This window comes from Canis lupus, chromosome 19 (assembly GCF_048164855.1).
Source record: "Canis lupus baileyi chromosome 19, mCanLup2.hap1, whole genome shotgun sequence".
NCBI lineage: Eukaryota > Metazoa > Chordata > Mammalia > Carnivora > Canidae > Canis > Canis lupus.
The window spans coordinates 41,982,110-42,003,773 of record NC_132856.1 but is presented as its reverse complement, the minus strand read 5'-3'; the positions used below and the strand labels follow the sequence as shown (position 1 = coordinate 42,003,773).

The 21,664-nt window shown below is 39.8% G+C and overlaps 1 protein-coding gene across 2 annotated transcripts in view; it reads right to left on the bottom strand.

The window, feature by feature from the left end:
- PRKAR2A (protein kinase cAMP-dependent type II regulatory subunit alpha) overlaps nt 1–21,664 on the bottom strand; it is a 110,260-nt gene that overhangs the window by 19,548 nt on the left and 69,048 nt on the right. For both annotated transcript variants that reach the window (XM_072786302.1, XM_072786303.1), the window contains exons 3-8: nt 19,996–20,048; nt 17,542–17,625; nt 11,384–11,490; nt 9,350–9,503; nt 1,839–1,940; nt 1,597–1,671 (exon numbers count right to left, since the gene is read on the bottom strand). In XM_072786302.1, coding sequence (XP_072642403.1) covers nt 1,597–1,671; nt 1,839–1,940; nt 9,350–9,503; nt 11,384–11,490; nt 17,542–17,625; nt 19,996–20,048 — 575 coding nt within the window. The remainder of the gene's footprint in view (nt 1–1,596; nt 1,672–1,838; nt 1,941–9,349; nt 9,504–11,383; nt 11,491–17,541; nt 17,626–19,995; nt 20,049–21,664) is intronic.

Genomic DNA, 21,664 nt, shown 5'->3' with positions numbered 1-21,664 from the left:
TCCCATTCCTGCAACTCAGGCCTACGTTCTTAACAGACCAGGACAGTTGCTCAGGAACACAGCTCACACCGACAGGCCCTTGCTCATATTGTTATTTTGCCCCAAAAGACCTCTCCCTGACCTCAACTGCTGAAGCTGTACTTCTAAGCCCAGCCCAAATGGCATTTATTCCCCCCACAGAACCATATGAAATACCCTCTTTCCTTTTTTTTTTTTTAAGATTTTATTTATTCATGAGACACACACACACACACACACACACAGAGAGAGAGAGAGAGAGAGGGGCAGAAACACAGGCAGAGGGAGAAGCAGGCTCCTATGCAGGGAGCCCAACGTGGGACTGGATCCCAGGTCTCCAGAATCACACCCTGGGCTGAGGGTGGCGCTAAACCACTGAACCGCCCGGGCTGCCCAAGTACTCCCTTTCCTACATTCTCATTGTCATTCATATGTTCCTTCATTATAGTACTTATATCTAGCCTTACCTGTGTATCTTAATATCTAGAGAATCAAACCAATTTCTTTCTTTTTTTTTTTTTTTAATTTTTTATTTATTTATGATAGTCACACAGAGAGAGAGAGAGAGAGGCAGAGACACAGGCAGAGGGAGAAGCAGGCTCCATGCACCGGGAGCCCGACGTGGGATTCGATCCCGGGTCTCCAGGATCACGCCCCGGGCCAAAGGCAGGCGCCAAACCGCTGCGCCACCCGGGGATCCCTCAAACCAATTTCTAATTGAAGGAATTATTAACAGTAGGGGTACTTAGAAAACAAAGGCATTTAGAGAAGGCACAGGGTTTTTTGTTTTTTGTTAGTCCTTTTTCTCTGGGAGTTTCTCTCTCTCCTTCTGTGATAATAAGCCTGATTAGTCCTTGCAGTGCCGGTTGGGCCAACTCCATCCACTGGCCCCAGAGGTGGGCTCAGGACTTAGGTTTGACCAATCTGAGTCTTTTTTCCTCCTAGCCCCAGCCCTGGGTTCATGATGGGAACATTACCCCACCCAGACCAACCAGATATGTTCCCAGTGTTCTTGCCAGAACCACAGACAGAGAAGTTTACACCTAGAAGTCTTAACATATAATTAAAGACACAAACAGAGTAGACAAGGAAAATTATTACACAATACTCATCACAATGACCCAGGCTACTGTGTGGTGATCCTCAAGCACCCAAAAATAACATGAGAGAAAGGCACAAAGGAAATATTGAAGACAACTTATAAATCTGGTCAATCACTGAAGACTGAAGACTCTGGCCTATTTTAGATTAGCTAAGAAGCCACTTTTGTGTCAAACGTAAAAGGTAAAGGGCACAACCCTTGGACCTTCTCTAGGCTTTAACACTAATGAATGAAGCTTACACAAGGATCAAAAGAGAATGAGATCCAAAAGAACAACATCAGAATCCAGCAAAAGGTGAATGGAGGCAAGAGATGTGTATGTGTCCATGAGATGAACATCAATGGGTTTCAGAGGACTCTGCAGGAAGTGTGCCCAACTAGCTGGCAACACGAGCTCCCAAAGTGTGTGGACAAGGGATGCACTAGTCCTTCAAGAGGTAACCCTCAGGAAAGGAGCTGCTCAAGGCCCCACGTACCTGTGTGATTATGCGCTCTCCATCCTTATAGGCCTTCTCTCCTATTACATCCACAATCTTCATTCGTTCTGACATCTGAAACAATAGACATACCCATAAACTATAAGGAAAAGATCTCGAATGAAAGTCACAAAGAATATCCAAACAATTGATTAGAATCATCCAATTTGAAAATTTAATAGGTTATATTAGTTTTAAATCTTAAAGCTCCAAAAACAGACTCTTATTCAAATACACTTTACCTCTAGTGATTTAAGGAGGGGCACAGATTCAATAAATGATTCAAACATCCTTCTCTTTTTTGCATTGTTTTTCACTATGATTCTTCTAAAAGTCACGCGGTCCTACAAGAAAGAACATGAAAATTCTGGTAAATGCCTCTGTGAGAGAACATCTATGGTTTAACTAACTGGATGACAGCAAATATTAGAGGACTATGGAATGTACTGGGCCAACTGAGTGTTTAATGACATTTTAATCTGAGTCATCACTGGAAGAGAAAGACTTGTAGCCTGTGTCAGACAGATGGTCCACGTGCAATTGCTTGCTATCTAGTACTCAATGAGTGCCACCTATGGGTCATAAATAGAACACAAAATACAAATCCCAATCAAACACTTCCCAGTTCACAGTCACTGTTCAATGTGAAAAGGTGCACATTCAAAAAAAAGGAGATGTAACAACCACTTCAGGGCTCTTGCCCTGAAGGACTTTACAATCTCAATGGGGAGACAACACAAAGTATATGGGAATAAAAAATCTACAGTTCAAGACAGCATATCTAATGTGCCAGGTGAACAATAAAGACAAGAGTAAGTGCCACAAGAATTCTGAGGAGGTAAAGAGAGAGATCACAGTAGGCTGGAGTGATCAAGGGTATTTTTGTTGCAAAAATATAAATTTTGGTGGAGCATCTAGGTGGCTCAGGTGATGAAGCATCCAACTCTTGATCTTAGCTTAGGTCTTGTTCCCAGGATCAGGAATTCAAGCCCCACACTGAGCTCCACACTGGGTGTGGAGTCTACTTAAAAAACAAATACATATATAAATATTCACAATATAAGTATTATATATAAATCATGTTTATAGATAATTATATAACTATACATAAAAATTTAATAATTAACGGAAAAAGAGGGGAGGCAGGAATGTGAATGGAAATGGAGTCCCTTGACTCCAGCAAGTTATGGATTCTGATCAGAAGACAGCTAACCAGAGCTACAGTCAAGCTCCTCTCAGATATGTGTACATATTTGTGAGGAGGGACACACAGCCAGGAGAATATTAATTGCTTAGTTTTAGGTTTTTTATACCTAAGTTAATTGTACCTTTTGTCCACCTCAGGCTGGGAGAGGAAGGTGTCTTTTGTTTTTTTGTTTTTCCTTTGAAAGCAACATAATGAAATCCTCAAGGCTGGCAGAATGATACATACAAGGTAAGGACATGATTTTTTTTTAATTTTTAAATTTATTTATGATAGTCACAGAGAGAGAGAGAGAGAGGCAGAGACACAGGCAGAGGGAGAAGCAGGCTCCATGCACCGGGAGCCCGACGTGGTATTCGATCCCGGGTCTCCAGGATCGCGCCCTGGGCCAAAGGCAGGTGCTAAACCGCTGCGCCACCCAGGGTTCCCAGGACATGATGTTTAACTGTAAGTCTGCTATTTTAGTATGCTCTATGATGGGTTGGTAGTGGGGTAGAGAAATCACATAGAAGACAACTGAGTTGAGATGTCCTAATGGGTTTTACAGCTCATATTCCATAAGCTATAGAATTCCCAGCCCCTATCCCATACCATGTTTCATCTGCCTTAAAAGAGAAGTAAAAAAAAAAAAAAAAAAAAGAGAGAGAGAGAGAGAGAAGTCACCTACTACACCCTATATTCCTAGTATGAGCTATGACAGACTCCAACTCTCCCTCTAAACTGCTGTACAAATCATGTTTGTTTTTTAGCATATAGCAAGATTCTGCTCCATTTCTTCTCCATCTGTCTGCTTGAAAAGAGCCATTCAATCTCTGATTGCTCTAATGGGCTGCATGATTTGCCACTACTTTTTTAAGTCCAAGGTTAGGGATGTATCATTTAAAATGTTACTGTTATACTTTGGAATATTATTTCATTATCTTTAGAATTCAATTTCCACATGTTTTCTGGGCCAATCTAGGCACGAGTGCTACAGAAAGAGGACAATCAAAAGTGAGAAAATGGGAATTATGAAGTTCTCTTCTTTCTGAGTAGGCATTGTTAAAATTTTTTTTAATCCATCTATAACATCACAAAGATCGCTACAATTGCAATAGCAAACTATTTCTAGCTGAAGAGAAAACAACTGGTATCTCTCAAAGTGACTTATTTATTCATGTTCCAACATTTTCTATGCGTATTTCCACTCTTCCCAGAACTCTCATGCTATGCAAGGCCAACTCCTGTGACTGTGGAGGGCATGAAAAAGCTTTCAGGGAGCTTCCAACAGAGCTGTGAGGAGAAAACTCCCACTGTGAAATAGTGGATCCTTCAGGCGGCAAGTGTTCAGCGTCAAGCTTACAGCCTAAAGTTCAGAAAAGAAAAGGAATACTACCTTTTCCAGTGATTGCAAGCATTTCCTAAGAAAGTTTCTATTAACTTTCACTTTCACAAGAGAGAACAAGAGCAGAGGCTAAGTATAGTGGTCATGGTGGCAACTGCCCCCACTAAGAGAAGGAATGTAGAATTCACTGTGAGAAACTTAAGTGACTACACCAAGTCCTCCCTGCTTTAGCCTCAGAAAGCATTTCTGAAGCCTTGGAAGCTACAAGAAATCAGGCTGTAGAGGACCATCAGGGAGTCACTTTTGAAGAGGTGATACTAAAGCTTTCGAGAGGCTTTGGGCTATAAAGTACATGAACAAAGCAGAAGAAAAGCAGAGCCCAGAAGGGCATTTTGATAGGATGCTTAAAACAGCAGGGAAAGGAAGAAAAGGCTGAAAAGGATAAGGCTAGGAAGTAGAAAGACAAGGCAGGGATCTCAGGAGAGAATGGTCATAACGCAGCACCACAACTATGGAGAGCAGGTGTTGCCATTCTGTAGCCCCTACCTTTTGCCAGACATCAAGAGAGTTGCTTCTTTTATGTCCATCTGTTGAATTCTCATACCCAACCATGAGACAGGTAGCTTTATAGTTCAATTAAAAAAAATTCTATTGTGACTTTCTCTTTGACTTAGGAATTCTTTAGGAATGTGTTATTTAATTTCCAAGTGTTTGTGGATATTTTCCTGTTACTTCTCTGTTACTGATTTCTGGATTTATTCCATTGAGGTTACAGAATACATTCTCTGGTTTAAATTATTTTAAATTTGCTAGGTTTTATTTTATATCCCAGGATATAGTCTATCTTGTTGAATATTCCACAGGCTTAAAAAGAATGAGTACTCTACTATTGTTGTACCCAGTGTTCTATAAATTTCAATTAGATCTTTTTGGCTAATGGTGTGGTTAAGTTCTTCAATAACCTTCCTGATTTTCTAATTGTTCCATCAACTGTTGAGAGAGAAGTGTTAAAGTCTGCAACTATAACTGTGGATTTGTCTCTTCTTTCAGTTCTATTAGTTTTTGCTTCACATATATATTTTTTAAAGATGTTATTTATTCATGAGAGACACAGAGAGAGAGAGACAGAGACAGAGACACAGGCAGAAGGAGAAGCAGGCTCCATGCAGGGAGCCCAACTGGGACTCCAGGATCATGCCCTGGGGTTAAGGCAGGCACTCAACAGCTGAGCCACCCAGGGATCCCTGCTTCGCATATTTTGAAGCCCTGTTGTTTGGTGTATACATATTTAGGGCTGCTATGTCTTCTTGGTACATTAACTCTTTCATTATTATGTTATGTTCCTCTTTGTCCCTGGTAACTTTCCTTGCTTTGAGGTCTACTTTATCTGATACTAATATAATTACTCCTGCTTTCTTCTGGTTAATGGTTGCATGGTATATATATAACTCTATCTTTTTACTTTTAATCTATACTATGTGTTTTTTTTTTAAGATTTTATTTATTTATTCATTAGAGACACACACACACAGAGAGGCAGAGACACAGGCAGAAGGAGAAGCAGGCTCCACACAGGGAGCCTGATGTGGAACTCGATCCTGGGACTCCAAGATCACGCCCTGGGCCGAAGGCAGGCGCCAAACCACTGAGACACCCAGGGATCCCCATCAATCTATATCATGTTTGAGAGAGTTTGGTGCAGATAGAATAGAGCTGGTCATCTTAAAAAATCCATGTGATTTGTCTCTGTCATTTAGTTGGTATAATCATATTATATTTACAGTAACTATTTATATATTAAGGTTTAAGTCCACCATTTTACTGTTTTCTGCTGTTCCCCTTTGTTTTGTTCTTCTGTTTCATTTTCCTGTATACCTATGGGTTACCTGATTAAAGCTTTTGAATACATCTCTTTGTACAGATTATTTTAGCAGTTGCTCTAGGTATTATATTTATATATATGTAATTTAATCACGATCTACTGATGTCAACATTTTATTAGTTGGAATAAAGTGTAGAAGCTTTACTTCCATTTGGGCCCCTTTACCTCTTCCTTTTAGACTATAACTATCTTAAGTATTTTCTTTTTTTTTAAGATTTTATTTATTTATTCATGGGATACACAGAGAGAGAGGCAGAGACACAGGCAGAGGGAGAAGCAGGCTCCATGCAGGGAGCCCAATGTAGGACTCGATCCCAGGACTGGGATCACACCCTGGGCCGAAGGCAGGTGCTTAACCGCTGAGCCACCCAGGTGTCCCAAGTATTTTCTCTACATACACTGAGAACCACATCAGACAGTAATTTTTTGGTTATTATTTTGGTTGTTATATTTTCCAGTTCCCATTTGGATCTTCTTTCTGTCTTCTATTTCTCCGAGACCTTCTATTTTTTTTTCTTTTTTTTTTTTTAAAGATTATTTATTTATTATTAGAGAGAGAGAGAGAGAGAGAGAAAGAAGCAGGCTCCATGCTGGGAGCTTGACGTGGAACTCGATCCCAGGTCTCCAAGATCACACCCTGGGCTGAAGGCGGCACTAAACCTCTAAGCCACCGGGGCTGCCCTATTTTTTCTTCATTTTTTTCAGGTGTGTCCATAATTGCAATTGTGGCTTATATAATTGGCTATATAATGACTGCTTTATTATTTTTTAAGATTTTATTTATTTGAGAGAGAACAAAAGAGGGAGAGAGAGCACAGAGGGGGAGGAAGAAGCAGGCTCCCTGCTGATCAGAGAGCCCCATGTGGGGCTTGATCCCAGGACCCTGGGATGATGACCTGAGCTGAAGGCAGATGCTTAATTAACTGAGTCATCCAGGTGGCTTTTTTTAAAGATTTTATTTATATGAGAGAGAGAGAGACAGAGACAGAGACACAGGCAGAGGGAGAAGCAGGCTCCATGCAGGGAGCCTGACGTGGGACTCGATCCCAGGTCTCCAGGATCACGCCCTGGGCTGAAGGCGGCGCTAAACTCCTAAGCCACTTGGGCTATCCTGATGATTGTTTTAAACCCTTGTCAGTTAGTTGCAATAGTTGTGTCATCTTGGTATTGGCATCTGTTGATTGTCTTTTCTCACTCAGGTTGAGAATTTCGCTCTTCTTTGTATAACAAATGATTTTCTATTGTCCCTCAGACATTTGGGGTATTATGTTGTGAAATTATGTATCCAATTTAATCTTTTTCTTTTGCAGGCACAATTTAGGTATAGTGTGCATGTACATGTGGGAGTGAATGTTCAGCTCCCCTCTGGATTCCACTGACACAACCCTGGCAGGGAAAGTGGAATGCCAACTAATAACACTGTGTATCTCCTCATTTTGCCTCTTTGCTACTGGGTGAGGCTGTAGTACGTTCAGTTTGCTGCTAGTCCCAGTGACACTGGAAAGTAGAAGCAATTTTTTCCTTTGGTATTTGGCTAGAATAGAGTGGTAGGTGTTCTGCTAGGCTGCCCTTTTCCTGGTCCTTTAGCTAAAGGGGTCAGGCTTTTCTTGGGGTTGTTTTTGTATGTACTTGTTGGTGGATCTAGGTTGTAGGCTTTTCCAGAATGCCATCTGGTATATATATGGGAAGCAAAAAAGAAAACCCAGGAAATTCACTGTCTTGTCCGTCTTTAAATCCCAAGATCCCTAGCCATTTCACCTTATCCCTATCCTTCCCATCTTTCTAAGTTTGTTGTATGATATCTGGACTGTTTTAGCTTTTTGTTTTTGTTTCTTTAAGATTTTATTTATGTACTGGAGAGAGAGAGAAAGTACACAAGCAGGGGAGGGGCAGAGGCCTAGGGAGAAGAAGACTCCCTGCTGAGCAAGGAGCCCAATGTGTGGCTCCATCCCAAGACCCTGAGACCATGATCCGAGCTGAAAGCAGACACTCAAACTGAGCCACCTAAAGTGCTCCTGAATTTTTTTAGTTTTAAGAGATAAAACTAGTGAGGAATGGAGATATGCCATCTTGACCTGGACCAGTAGTTGTCATAATTACATTTTTTTTTAAGTTGGTTCCATGCCCAAGGTGGGGCTCAAACTCACAACTTTGAGATCAAGAATAGGTAGCATACTCTACTAACTGAGCGCCAGCCTTAGCATCAATACATTTTAAAACTGAGTTTATTTTCCCTATTACTTATTGATCTATGATCTATCCTTGAGTTTTTCCTTTTTTATTTTTTTAAAGAGAGAGAGAAAGAGCAAGCAAGCAAATAAGCATGTCAGCAGGGTGGGGAATGGTAGGGGGAGAGGAGAGAGAGAATCTTAAACAGGCTCCAAGAAAGGCTTGAGGTCATGACCTGAGCCAAAATCAAGGGTTGGATGCTCAACCAACTGAGCTACCTAGGTGCCCCATCCTTGAGTTTTTCAATCACTAGGTCCCCAAGTGTGTGATTTATTCTTAAGCCATTACATGTCTCATCTCTCAAGACACACTATACCAAAAGACAGGTCTTTTCTTGTATATCACAGGAAGTGCTCTGTCTTTAAAATGTGATTTCATTTGAGGAACTATGTTGATAATGCTATGGTATACAATTAATTCTGCTAGTAAAGTAGATGGAAACACATTATCACAGATGTCAATATCTTAAAAAGTGAAATTTGGAATCTGTACAAAAGGGTAATTATTTTGTTTAAGAAGGAAGAGAGTTATAGATTCTGAAGGCTTGATACTGAAAGGAAGCAAGATGGACCATGGGTAATAGAGGATAGGGATCACAGCAGTGGTGTGCCATAGACATTCTAGGAAAGTTCTCTTTCCCAGAATATGGCCATCAGCCTTTCTAGCCATCCACACCTATTGGATATTGGCATGGACCAATGCACATGAACAAGTGGATGGGTGGCCATAGAGAAAAGTTAGTCCTGGGACAGCTAGAGATGACAAGCACTGTTGGCAAAGCTCTCTATGACAATTATTTTTCTAGGCTGCCTCTTGCATGGAAAATTATCCCCTTTCTCTCTACCTGTCTGATCAAAACAAACAGAAAGCATAATAAGAACTGACATGACTATAAGGTTATAAAACCCAGTCTTTTCCTTGCAATTTGTAGTAAATGGTTTGTTGACAAATTATTTTAGAGAAATGGAAAAACACATTGGCACAAATCCTTTCATAATGTATTTCAGAGAACTGGCTACAAAATATAGTGTGAACCATAGCTTAAGGACAGCAAATTCAGAAGTAAGGGGAATTAATACTACGCCACGCAAGGATTATCATTTCTCTAACTCACCAGTCCCCAAAGGGAGCCTTCTGAAGTGGCGACAATGGTAGCAGCTCTTGGGGTGTTGTACATCAGAGCAAGTTCTCCAAAACTGCCACGGTTGTCATACTGACCAACAGAGCGAGTTTGATTATCTTTTGTTACTAAAATATCATAGGTTCCCCTGGAAATACAAGAAATAATTTCATTTATTACTTCCAATAAATTTCATTTGTTACTTCTAAATTTAAGACCTGACAGGTAGTGCATAAATAGAAGGTACAAATGATATAAAACAGGCAACTTCCAACATATTTTTGCTAGTATACAAAAATACAATAGATTTTTGCATTTTGACTTTGTATTCTGTGACCTTGCTAAACTCACTTATCAGTTCTAGGTGCTTTTTTGTAGCTTGGGATTTTCTAGGGAAGATAATGTTTAATGTTATCAGCAAACAAAGACAGTTTCACTTTTTCTTTTCTAATCTTTATGTCCTCCCTTCCTCCCTCTTTTTCTTCTTCTTTTTTTCATTGCCTCATTGCATTGGCTAGGATCTACAATACAATACTATATAGAAGTGGTGAGAGCAGATATCCCTGCCTTGTTCTTGATCTTAAGGGGAAAACAGTCAATGTTTCACCCTTAACTATGATGCTGGCCAAAAGTTTTTAAAAAAATTCCTTTAACTGGACTGGTGAAAAACCACATCTATTCCTAGTTTGCTGAGAGTTTTTACATTGAAAAGGTGATGAATTTTGTCAAATGCTTTTCTTGAAGGGATTGATATAACTATATGAGTCTTTTGTAGTTTGTTGAAAACTAGGATACAGAACTGATTAAAATAAAGAAACCAAAAGGTGCAATATTCTACCTGTTAACTGGTAATGATTGCTAAAGAATAATATTCAGAACTGACAAACATTTAGAGAAACAGGCACTCCCAATACATCACTGAGGCAAACTTAAATATATCAATATTTTTGCAAGATACTTAACAACATTTAACAAATTCCTTAAAGAGACCCTTTTACCCAGTGTTACCATTTCTAGACATTCTATAGGAGATTATTTGGTGAAGGTGGTTCTTTTCATGTCTGGGAGGGGGTCAGAAGGAACCCTCAAGATGAAATTAACAATTGAAGAGCTCACAATACACTAAGGCCAGCAGGTCAAACCCACGTATTTCATGTCTCCCGACATGGCTTATACCAGGAACAGAGCCAGAAGGGGCCGGCGACATGGAAGTTGAGGCAGTGTATTCATAGGTAAATTAGGCTGGGCCTGAAAGATCCAGATGACAGTATAGCAAAATGGCTTCTTTATGAAATCAATTCACTTGAACACTGGCAAATAACATGTTTATTTTTTTTTATTATTTTTTAAAAGATTTTATTTATTTATTCATGAGAGACACAGCGAGAGAGAGAGAGAGGCAGAGACACAGGCAGAGAGAGAAGCAGGCTCCATTCAGGCAGCCCGACAGGGAGCCCCCTAGAAAATCCCAAGCTACAATCCCAGGGTCTCCAGGATCATGCCCCGGGCCGCAGGCGGCACTAAACCACTGAGCCACCGGGGCTGCCCTGAGCCACCAGGGCTGCCCAAATAACATGTTTATAAAGCACATCTTGTCTAATTCTTTTTTTAATCTTATTTTTATTTTTTAAAGATCTTATTTATTTATTCATGAGAGACACATAGAGAGAGGCAGAAACACAGGCAGTGGGAGAAGCAGGCTCCATGTAGGAAGCCCGACTCGGGACTTGATCCCAGAACTCCGGATCATGCCCCAAGCCAAAGGCAGACACTTAACCACTGAGCCACCCAGGCGTCCCCATCTTGTCTAATTGTAAAGGAGACTTTTTAGTGTTGCTAATAGCAACCCAAACATGGGGTTGTACTGAGGACTCAGAACAGCAGTAGATACAGGGGGCAGGCAGTGGGCAGAGAGGGAAGCCTGTACACTTGATCCTAAGTCCTTCCTGGGCTGAACAAAGCACTGGGTGCCTTTAATCATGAATCTTATTAAGTGTAGCCACACATCTGCAAAGTTTCATTTCCTACCGTTCAATGACATAAAAGTTGTCTCCATCGTCTCCTTGGTCAATGACATGCTCATCAACTTTGACTGTTCTTTCAAACATGGCATCAAGGACTTGAGAAAGTTGTTCCTGCAAGGTATACACACAAAGAGAAAAGGCGGCTTTTACACTGGCTGTGAAAAAAATGACTGCTTATCTCAGTTTGCAACTACAAGGTGGAAGTACACATATAGGATTGTTCCCCATATTCAAGCAATATCCTAAAAGCTGTCTGAAACAAATGTTTTCCCCTGACCGTTCAGCTTTGTACCTCCATGTACACAGCACAGTTGCCAAGTATTTTTGAGGCGTACTGTTTTGAAAAAACATTCCATAATTTTTGCAAAACTAGGTATCTCAGTTATGGTACCCATTCTCCCAGTTGCACCCACATGACTGTCAGGCTCCTTGATGGCTCCACTATACCATCTGTAAACCATGCAATGCCATCTTCCTATGGGTGTTGATCTTAACAGGATGATCAAATCCTTTTTTTTTTTTTTTAGGATCATCACATCTAAAGGGCTGGGATAGACTTAGAAGTTACCTTACAGAGTAGCACAACTGCTCTGACTAGTCACGCACATTACTTAACCTCTCTGAGCCTCAGTTAACACATATTTTAAAAAGCGTTTACAGGGATCCCTGGGTGGCGCAGCGGTTTGGCGCCTGCCTTTGGCCCAGGGCGCGATCCTGGAGACCCGGGATCGAATCCCACGTCGGGCTCCCGGTGCATGGAGCCTGCTTCTCCCTCTGCCTGTGTCTCTGCCTCTCTCTCTTTCTTTCTCTGTGACTATCATAAATAAAATAAAAAAATAAAAATAAAAAATAAAATAAAATAAAAATTAAAAAAAAAATAAGCGTTTACTAGTTTCTAGCTCATTGATTTTTATGACTAAAAGAGAAAAATCTAAGGAAAGTATCACACAACAGGTACTCAAAAATTGAGATCTATTCAAACATCTATATACAACACATATAATGACTTACTTATTATTACCTGCTATAATCAGAAGGTAACTGTATTGATAAGTATAGGGAAAACAAAACAATGCAATTAAATTCTAACAAAACAGTGGTCTCAGTCTAGGGCCAGCATCCCTCTGTCAGGAAGGGAGATCACTGGCTGTCAGGGGGCACTAATGAATATCAGCTTCAGCTCAAAGAAAGACTCTCCTTGGAGGAATGTGGACTGAAGACGTGGCAAGGAAAAATTTTATTGTTGCATAATTCCATGTGATTCAGTGTCTGTCAGTAAGACTGTGCTACCTAAAAATAACTGAGTAAACTAAAAGCATCTCTTTATTTCCACAGGTTCATGTGTGTTGAATACAAGCCAACAAATACTATAAGGGAAGTGATGTTCACATGCATTCCACATTCACATGGAATGTGAGCCCAATGTTGCCAGAAATCTCATGTTTAAATACAGGTACCAACTCAAATTTTCAAGTACAATACAGACCAAACACATATACCTGTACCTAGCTATAACTGGCCTGTGGGCTGTCCATTGGCAGCTTCTTGTTCTAAGTAACTCTTCTCTGGCCTGGACTCTTCAAAAACATCAGTATCATAAGATACAGAATAAGGTATAAGGGGAGGATTCTAGGCTGGAGATGACTAAAATGATACCATGACAACTAAAAGCAACACATGATTCAGGACTGAAAAACAAAACAAAAAAGCTATAGAGAACTTTACTGGGGAAATCTGAATATGGAATGGATGCGAGATAACATTACTGTATCAATGTTAATAATGGTATTGTGCTAATGTAGGAGAGTATCTTTGTTCTTAGAAAATATATCTTTTTTTTTTTAATTGTTTTTTTTAAATTTTTATTTATTTACTTACGATAGTCACAGAGAGAGAGAGAGGCAGAGACACAGGCAGAGGGAGAAGCAGGCTCCATGCACCGGGAGCCCGATATGGGATTCGATCCTGGGTCTCCAGGATCACGCCCTGGGCCAAAGGCAGGCGCCAAACCGCTGCGCCACCCAGGGATCCCTTAGAAAATATATCTTAAGGTATTTAGGGGCCAAGAGTCAAGATGTCTTAAACATATTTATAAATGGCTCAGGACAAAAGAAAAAAGCAGTTTACATGTACTTATGTGTGCGTACATACACACATGAAAGAAAATAAATGTGGCAAAATGTTAACAACCGGTCAGTCTAGGTAAAGGTACACGAGTGTTCATGATACTATTCTTTTTATTTTCCTGTAAATTTGAAAATTTAAAACCAGAGATTTGGATAATAAATTTTTATTTTATTTATATATTTTTATTTATTTTTTAAAGTATGCTTTATATCCAAAGTAGGTGTAAATAAATCTTTACAAACTGAAACAAATACACTCACCAGAATGGCTAAAATTTGAGAAGATGGGCAATACCAAATATTGGTAAGGATATGGAGCAACTGGGAAGCTCATGTATTGTTGAATGCAAATGGTAAACCACTTTTAAAAAGACCTGGCAGATTTTTGTAAAATCTAACATATACCTACCCTATGACTTAGCAATTTTGCCCTCAGTTATTTTACTGAGGAGAAATGGGTGGGGGCGGGGAGTTCACAAAAAACATGTACAAAATGTCCACAGCATTATTCCTAAGAGCTAAAAACAAGAAATAGACCAGGTATCCATCAACAGGGGAAAAAAAAAGAATTAGCAAACTGGTATTTTCATATAATGGCATATTACTCAGCAACAAAAGAGGAATGAACTAACATCACCAGCAATAAGGCATGCTGACATTATGGACCCCTTGAAATGATGCTCTGAGAAAAAGACAATATAATTTCTTTGGGAGTCAGGCCAAGAATGTATATCCATATTCCATAGTCATAAGGAAACATCAGACAAATCCAATTGAGGTGCGTTCTATAAAATAACGAACCAGTACTCTTCAAAGTGTCAAGATCATGAAAGACCAGAAAGGACTGAAAACTATGACAGACTAAAGAGAAATAAGAACTAAATTACAAAGTGGGATTCTGAACTGGATCCTTAACCAGAAAAATAAAACCATAAGTGAGAAAACTGGTGAAATCTCAATAAGAGTTGTAGTTTATTTATTTATTTATTTATTTTAATTTTTTTTTATTTATTTATGATAGTCACAGAGAGAGAGAGAGAGAGGCAGAGACACAGGCAGAGAGAGAAGCAGGCTCCATGCACCGGGAGCCCGACGTGGGATTCGATCCCGGGTCTCCAGGATCGCGCCCTGGGCCAAAGGCAGGCGCCAAACCACTGCGCCACCCAGGGATCCCAAGAGTTGTAGTTTAGCCAATAGTATTCTAACAGTTAATTTCCTGGTTTCGCTCATTGTCCTATGGTTATGTTAAGATGTAGGAGATCCCTGGGTGGCTCAGAGGTTTAGCTCCTGCTGTCAGCCCAGGGTGTGATCCTGGAGTCCCGGGAAGGAGTCCCACATCGGGCTCTCTGCATGGAGCCTGCTTCTCCCTCTGCCTGTGTCTCTCATGAATAAATAAATAAAATCTTTTTTTTTTAATAAATAAAATCTTAAAAAAAAAAAAAGTTGTTTATACCAGGGGAAGCTGGATGAAGAGTATATGGGAATTCTGTACTATTTTTGCAGCTTTTTTTTGTCAGTCTAAAACTAATTCAAAATAAAAAGTGAAAAAGGAAAAGAAATGAACTACTGATAAATGCAACAGGGATGAGCTTCAAAAATTGCTGTGTGAAAGAAGTCTCACACAAAAGAGTGCACACTGTACGATTCCATTTATATGAAATCTGAGGAGAGGCAAATTTAATTTATTGCAGAATAAATCAAAATCGTAGTTGCCTCTGAGAGGAGATAGGGCCAGAATTGATCACAAGGGGGCATGAGGGCATTTTTGCGGGGTGTTTAACAAATGTTAAATGATTTGTTAGGGAATTTGGGTCACCCAAATGTATACATTTGTCAAACCTCAACGAACGCACTTAAAAGTTACGCATTTCATTGCATGTAAACTTTATATCAAAAGACTGTAAGTGGGACCCTTGGGTCACTCAGTGGTTGAGTGTCCACCTTCGGCTCAGGGCATGATCCCGAGGTCCGGGATCGAGTCCCACATTGGGCTCCCTGTGAGGAGCCTACTTCTCCCTCTGCCTCTCTCTGTGTGTCCCTCATGAATAAAGAAATAAAATCTTAAAAAAAAAAAAAGACTTTATGCAAATATTGAAATTTAGTTCCATGATACACATGCCAAAGTATTTAAAGAAAAGTAGAGAGGATCCCTGGGTGGCTCAGGGGTTTAGCGCCTGCCTTTGGCTCAGGGCGTGATCCTGAGGTCCCGGCATCGAGTCCCACATCAGGCTCCCTGCATGGAGCCTGCTTCTCCCTCTGCCTGTGTCTCTGCCTCTCTCTCTCTCTCTCTCTCTGTGTCTCTCATGAATAAGTAAATAATATCTTTAAAAAAAATTAAAAAATAAAGGAAAGTATAATGATATCTACAACTTACTCTGAAACGAACCCAAAAGAGTAAGACGGGTTAATGGAGGAGCCAGCAAACAGCTGCCTGTTTCTGTAAATAATGTTTTACTGGAACACAGCCATACGTTTTCATTTATGTATGGTCTATGGCTGCTTCCCTGCTACAATAACAGAGCTGAATAGTTATAACAGACATACTTACTACCTAGTTCTGTAAGAAAAAGTTTACTGACCTCTTTGCTGAAAGATGGGTAGGTGGTATATAAGATAGCAAGCATAATAAAATGTTACTCATAGAATCAAAGCAGTGGATAAGTATGTGTTCCATAGAAGTCTCTCAACTTTATTGTATTTGAATATTTTCATGACAAAAATGTTAGAAAAATATAATGAAATATGAAATTTTAGTTATAAATGAAATGGTAAAATGGTTTTCTTCAATACTAAGAAAACTGTGAATATTAGATTGACATAGCAATTTCCCTTAGAATATCTGATGATATAAAATTTACAAGGGGTTTTGTTCAGTAGGTAAAGCAGCAAGTCTTCTTTCCATTTTTTTTTTATTTTTAAAATTTTTTTTTTTTTAATTTTTATTTATTTATGATAGTCACACCACAGAGAGAGAGAGAGAGGCAGAGACACAGGCAGAGGGAGAAGCAGGCTCCATGCACCAGGAGCCCGACGTGGAATTCGATCCCGGATCTCCAGGATCGCGCCCTGGGCCAAAGGCAGGCGCCGAACCGCTGCGCCACCCAGGGATCCCAAGTCTTCTTTCCATTGATACAGATGGATCTTCTAGGGAAAATAGGTGACACAGACCAGTATTTCTCACAATCAGCCTTTCCTTGAGGTCATGGTCTTTTTTTTTATTCAGCCTGAGACTAATAAAACTGACTAAAGTTCTGGCTATTCTTAAAACCACACAGACTGGTTTACAGATACCAGGGATGGTTGTGAGGATGTCATCCGAAGACTTATTTGCAGGAGCTGGGTGGTAGTAGAATTCTAATTCCATCCTTCGTGTCTCTGCACATTCTAGGATTCTCTGGTAGGCCCAGTACCTCAAGCCATTTATGTAGCTTCAGTGTGTGGCTCTCAAAGTAGAGGAGTAATGAAGTTTGAAGATTCTTCAACCTCCTGAGGTAGCCCCTACTCTCTATCTTCACCAAGGGAGGGAAGACATTCCCAGAAGAGATTCTATACCAGAGTCCTGCAGACACCCACTCCTCCCCACACCTGAGGTCTTTGCTGAGAAGTAATCACAAGAGGTGCCTCACATCGAAGGCCTGAGAAGTCATGCACTTCCAGTGGGTTAACTGCTACCAGAGAAGAGAATTCCATACTAGCATCTTTGGAGAAATTACTCTGCAGCATAAATTCAGACCCTCTAAACTAAGCCAGAGTCATGCAAACCTGTTTATCTCCTTTTAACATGACCAAACTGCATGGTCCTCAAATGGTATTTTCTTGGAGGAAGTACCAAAGCAATTCAGAGAAATACTGGAAGTCATCTGAAAAGCTCATTATAAGTTATGATAGGCAACACACTGCAAACATTTGTAAGTAAGATGAATCTAAAGTTTTATGCCTCATTTGACTGAGGCTAATATAACAAAAACTGTTTAAATGACAAATATACAAAAGCTAAAAGACAAAAATATTAAAAAAAAAAAACACAAAACGTTACCTGATCAAGATTTTTGAAAAGGAGAATATCTTTGCAAGCCTCCTGAAGTCTGCATCTCTGTTGATCAGTTTTAGGATGAATCACCTGTTAATCCAAATGAAACCAGGGAAATATTTTTATTCCATTTAACAATTTGGCTTTATTTACAGATCAGTAATTTTCTTTCTCCTAAAAAGTAGGGAAAACTAAGAGTTTGTTTACTGTAACTTTAATTCTATACAAATACTAAGCAGTGTCCTTGGCCATGGAGGGGCAAGGTGATGGGGGCAGAGCACCCACCCTGGGGCACTCACTGACTGTGTGACTGGCAGCAAGTCAGCTATCTCCTGGGAGCCTCAGCATTCTTGTCTGTAAAGCAGAGGGCTATAGATTTGTTCATTCAACAGATATTAAGCATCTACTAGGTGCCAGGCACTGTTCCACCTTTAGGGACACAGGGAATACACAAATAACACCTGCTCTCATCAGGTAAATCTGTAAAATATGTAAGAGAGTGACAAGGACAGGAGGAAAAAAAAGGTGGGGAAAGGTGATAAAAAAAAAGTATGTGTGGAGTGAGCAGATGAGGCCTCACTGAGAAGGTGATATTTGTGTAAAGATCTCAAGGAAGTGAGGATGATCTGAGGGACTGAGTCATGTGGACATCTCTATGGGAAGAGCACCTCAAGCAGAGAGAACAGCAAGTGAAAACAAGGCCTTGTGGTAGGTGAAAAGCATGTCTGAGAAACAACTAGGAGATGGGTGTGACTCATTCGGAGCAAGGGTGAAAGATCAGGAAGAGACCAAGTTGAGGGCTTAGGTGAGGGAAATGCTCAAACCAGAGAGGGCATTACAATGCAGAACTACAACTTTTCCCTAGCCACATGGAGGCAATTTGAAGGTTCTGACTGAGGAATGAAAAAGATCTGACTAATGTTTTTAAAGGTTCACACTGACTATCGAGTGAAGAACAGCCTTGAGTGAAGAGTGGAAGCCAGGAAACCACTGTGATTATTCCAGTGCCAGATCGTGTTGGTCAGGGGGGCAGAGGGCAAGGGAGAGAGCCTGCAGCCGACTCCCCACTTACACAGAGCCCAACATGGGGTTTGATCTCATGATGCTGAGATCATGACCTGAGCTGAAATCAAGAGTCAGATGCTTAACTGACTGAGCCACCCAGGTGCCCCCACTAAAAAAACCTGCTTTAACTTTTAAAAGTCATCAAGAAAAAAAAAAAAAAAAGTCATCAAGAATTTTACAATATCCAGAATGAATTTTTTAAATTTACATATCTATTAGATTCACACAATGGTACCATTTTATTATTAGAATACTTGAGAAATCTTTCATGGACTGCTCGTTTTAAGGCATACTTAAAAGATCATTGAAGCTTCTTTTATAGTATTAGCCTTTTAAAAGTGGTGATTCAGATATGCTTTTATAAAAATAATTTGGGGGCAGTCTGGGTGTCTCAGTGGTTTGGCACCTGCCTTCAGCCCAGGGCGTGATCCTGGAGACCCGGGATCAAGTCCCACGTCGGGCTCCCTGCATGGAGCCTGCTTCTCTTCTTCCTCTCCCTCTGCCTCTCTCTCTCTCTCTCTCTCTCTCTCTGTCTCTCATGAATAAATAAATAAAATCTTTACCAAAAAAAAATAATAATAAGGAAAATAAAAATAAAAAATAAAAGTTTAAAAATCTGAGTTTTTAAGGACCAAAGTGAACCATAGTCCTGCCACAACCACTGTTAACATCTGGGATATATTCTTCCAGAATAATTATTTGTACTAATAAACACTAGACAGACGGATAAACATATATATGTATGTATGTATGTGTGTGTGTGTGTATGTATGTATTTTAAAGTTTATTTACTTTTTAAAGTAATCTCTATACCAAAAGTGGGACTTGAACTCACAACCCCGAGGTTAAGTGCTGAATGCTCTTCCGACTAAGCCAACCAGACACCTCAGATTAATATATTTTTTTAAGTTATTTATTGAGTGTAGGGTCAAGAACCACTTGGATCCCTTGCTGTTAAATCTGGTCCTGTACCATCATTTCCAATGGCTGCCGATTCTCTTGATTTGAATGTACCATAACTTAACCCCTGGTAATCCCCTATTTTGAGGCATTGTTCCCATTTTTAACTACTACAACACTGCAATGATCTCTGTACATCCTCAGGAAGGATCCAGCTATTTGTCAAGGATGAATTCTCTTTCAGAATGAGTCAGTTGGCTTGACTATATTTAAGGTTTTGACAGTTACAGGTAGGCAGGCACCCCTTCTTACCATAACCTCAACCAGTCCTGCTTTCATTCTTCTTAATATCTGTCAAACTGGTGATAAAAAATATAGCACCTTGTTGAAATTTAATTTGTATTCATTTAAATTATCAGCATGATGTAGAGGAGGAGGGGAGTTAAGTACAGAATAAAATAAGGCAGTAAGTGCTGCCTTTGCAGCAATTCTTACCCTTGGATCAGTATCTTCCTCTTCCTCATCAGGGTTATAGGTCTCAGCACAGACTAAATTTGGAGAGAAAAACATAAAGAGAAAAGTGAATAAAACAGATGTGTGCTTTTACTGGAAAAATAGGAAGTGAACGTAGTTTCCTGTTATTCACTGGTTTCTAAAGCTGTAATGATTTTAAAGCCCTTTCAGCAATTAACAAATATATTAAGTACCTACTCATGTCAGGAATTCTATTAGGTTCTAAAAGGCCAGCTTTCTAGGGATCGGTAGTCTCAAATAGGAGAGAGTTGATAAAATATATCATAGAGAAAATCCCATGATAGTGGCAAGGACAAGGAAAGAAGTACTATCTCTGCTGAATTTTTTTTTTAAAGATTTTATTTATTTATTCATGAGAGACAGAGAGAGAGAGAGGCAGAGACACAGGCAGAGGGAGAAGCAGGCTCCATGCAGGGAGCCTGACGCAGGACTCGATCCCGGGTCTCCAGGATCATGCCCTGGGCTGGAGGCGGTGCTCAACCGCTAAGCCACCTGGGCTGCCCTCTCTGCTGAATTTTTAAGCATGGGTAGAAAAATCAGAGTACAACATATGCAATATAAACACATGGATATGGATATGGAGTAATTATGAAAAGAATCAATTAAAATTGTTCAACATCATTCTGTACATAAATGATTTAAAAATAAAAACAAATTTTATTTATTTATTTATTTATGTATTTATTTATTTATTTATTTATTTTTACAGATTTTATTTATTTATTCATGAGAGACAGGCAGAGACACAGGCAGAGGGAGAAGCAGGCTCCCTGCAGGAAGCCCGATTCAGGACTCGATCCCAGGACCCTGGGATCACGACCTGAGCCAAAGGCAGACACTCAACTGCTGAGCCATGGAGGCACCCCAATAAGAATGAATTTTAAACAAAATGAATACTATGTGTCAGTCTTTCTTCTGGGTACAATATTATACAAATCTAAAATCAACTGGATTTTCCTTGTAGGTAACCTATGTTTGTTGCACTGGTTGGCTGCAGGACTTGTCTCTCTTGCAATTCAAAGATTCAGAAAATATTTACTGAATATTTGTAATAGAAAAATTATCAGAAATTATAGAACTATAAAAAATATGATATAACTATTTGAATAATACACTACAAGAAAAAAACTAGAAAGCTCTCCAAGGGCTAATAGGGATTTCTAGGGAAAAAAGCAAAACGAAAGATATATGTAGTATGTTCTCCCTTCCGTAAAGGATTTCTATGAGAAAGAAGGAACACTAAGATGAGGGGAAAAAAATATATATATAAATATGAATATATACATAAAAGTTTTTTTTTTACCTGTTTATTTTTCCAAAGGGAAATAGAGAAGGATAAACCAGGAAGTTAGCAGGCAAGGAATCCAAATGGTTCGTGACCCTACACTCAATGCATTTGTATTATAGCTAACAACTAGGGATACATACTGCTTTCAATTTAACTCCTGGCTTATTAGACACATTTACTCACTGCAGCCTTGGTCTAGTTGCATCCCAGCTTCCCCTTCCTACTGATTCTCTGAATGCATGGAACACCTGAGAAATGGTGTATCAGGCAGAGAGGAGTCCCTTCCCTGCCTACCCTACGGTACTCTAGTGTGGGTCACACCTCTGTACTGTAATAACCATC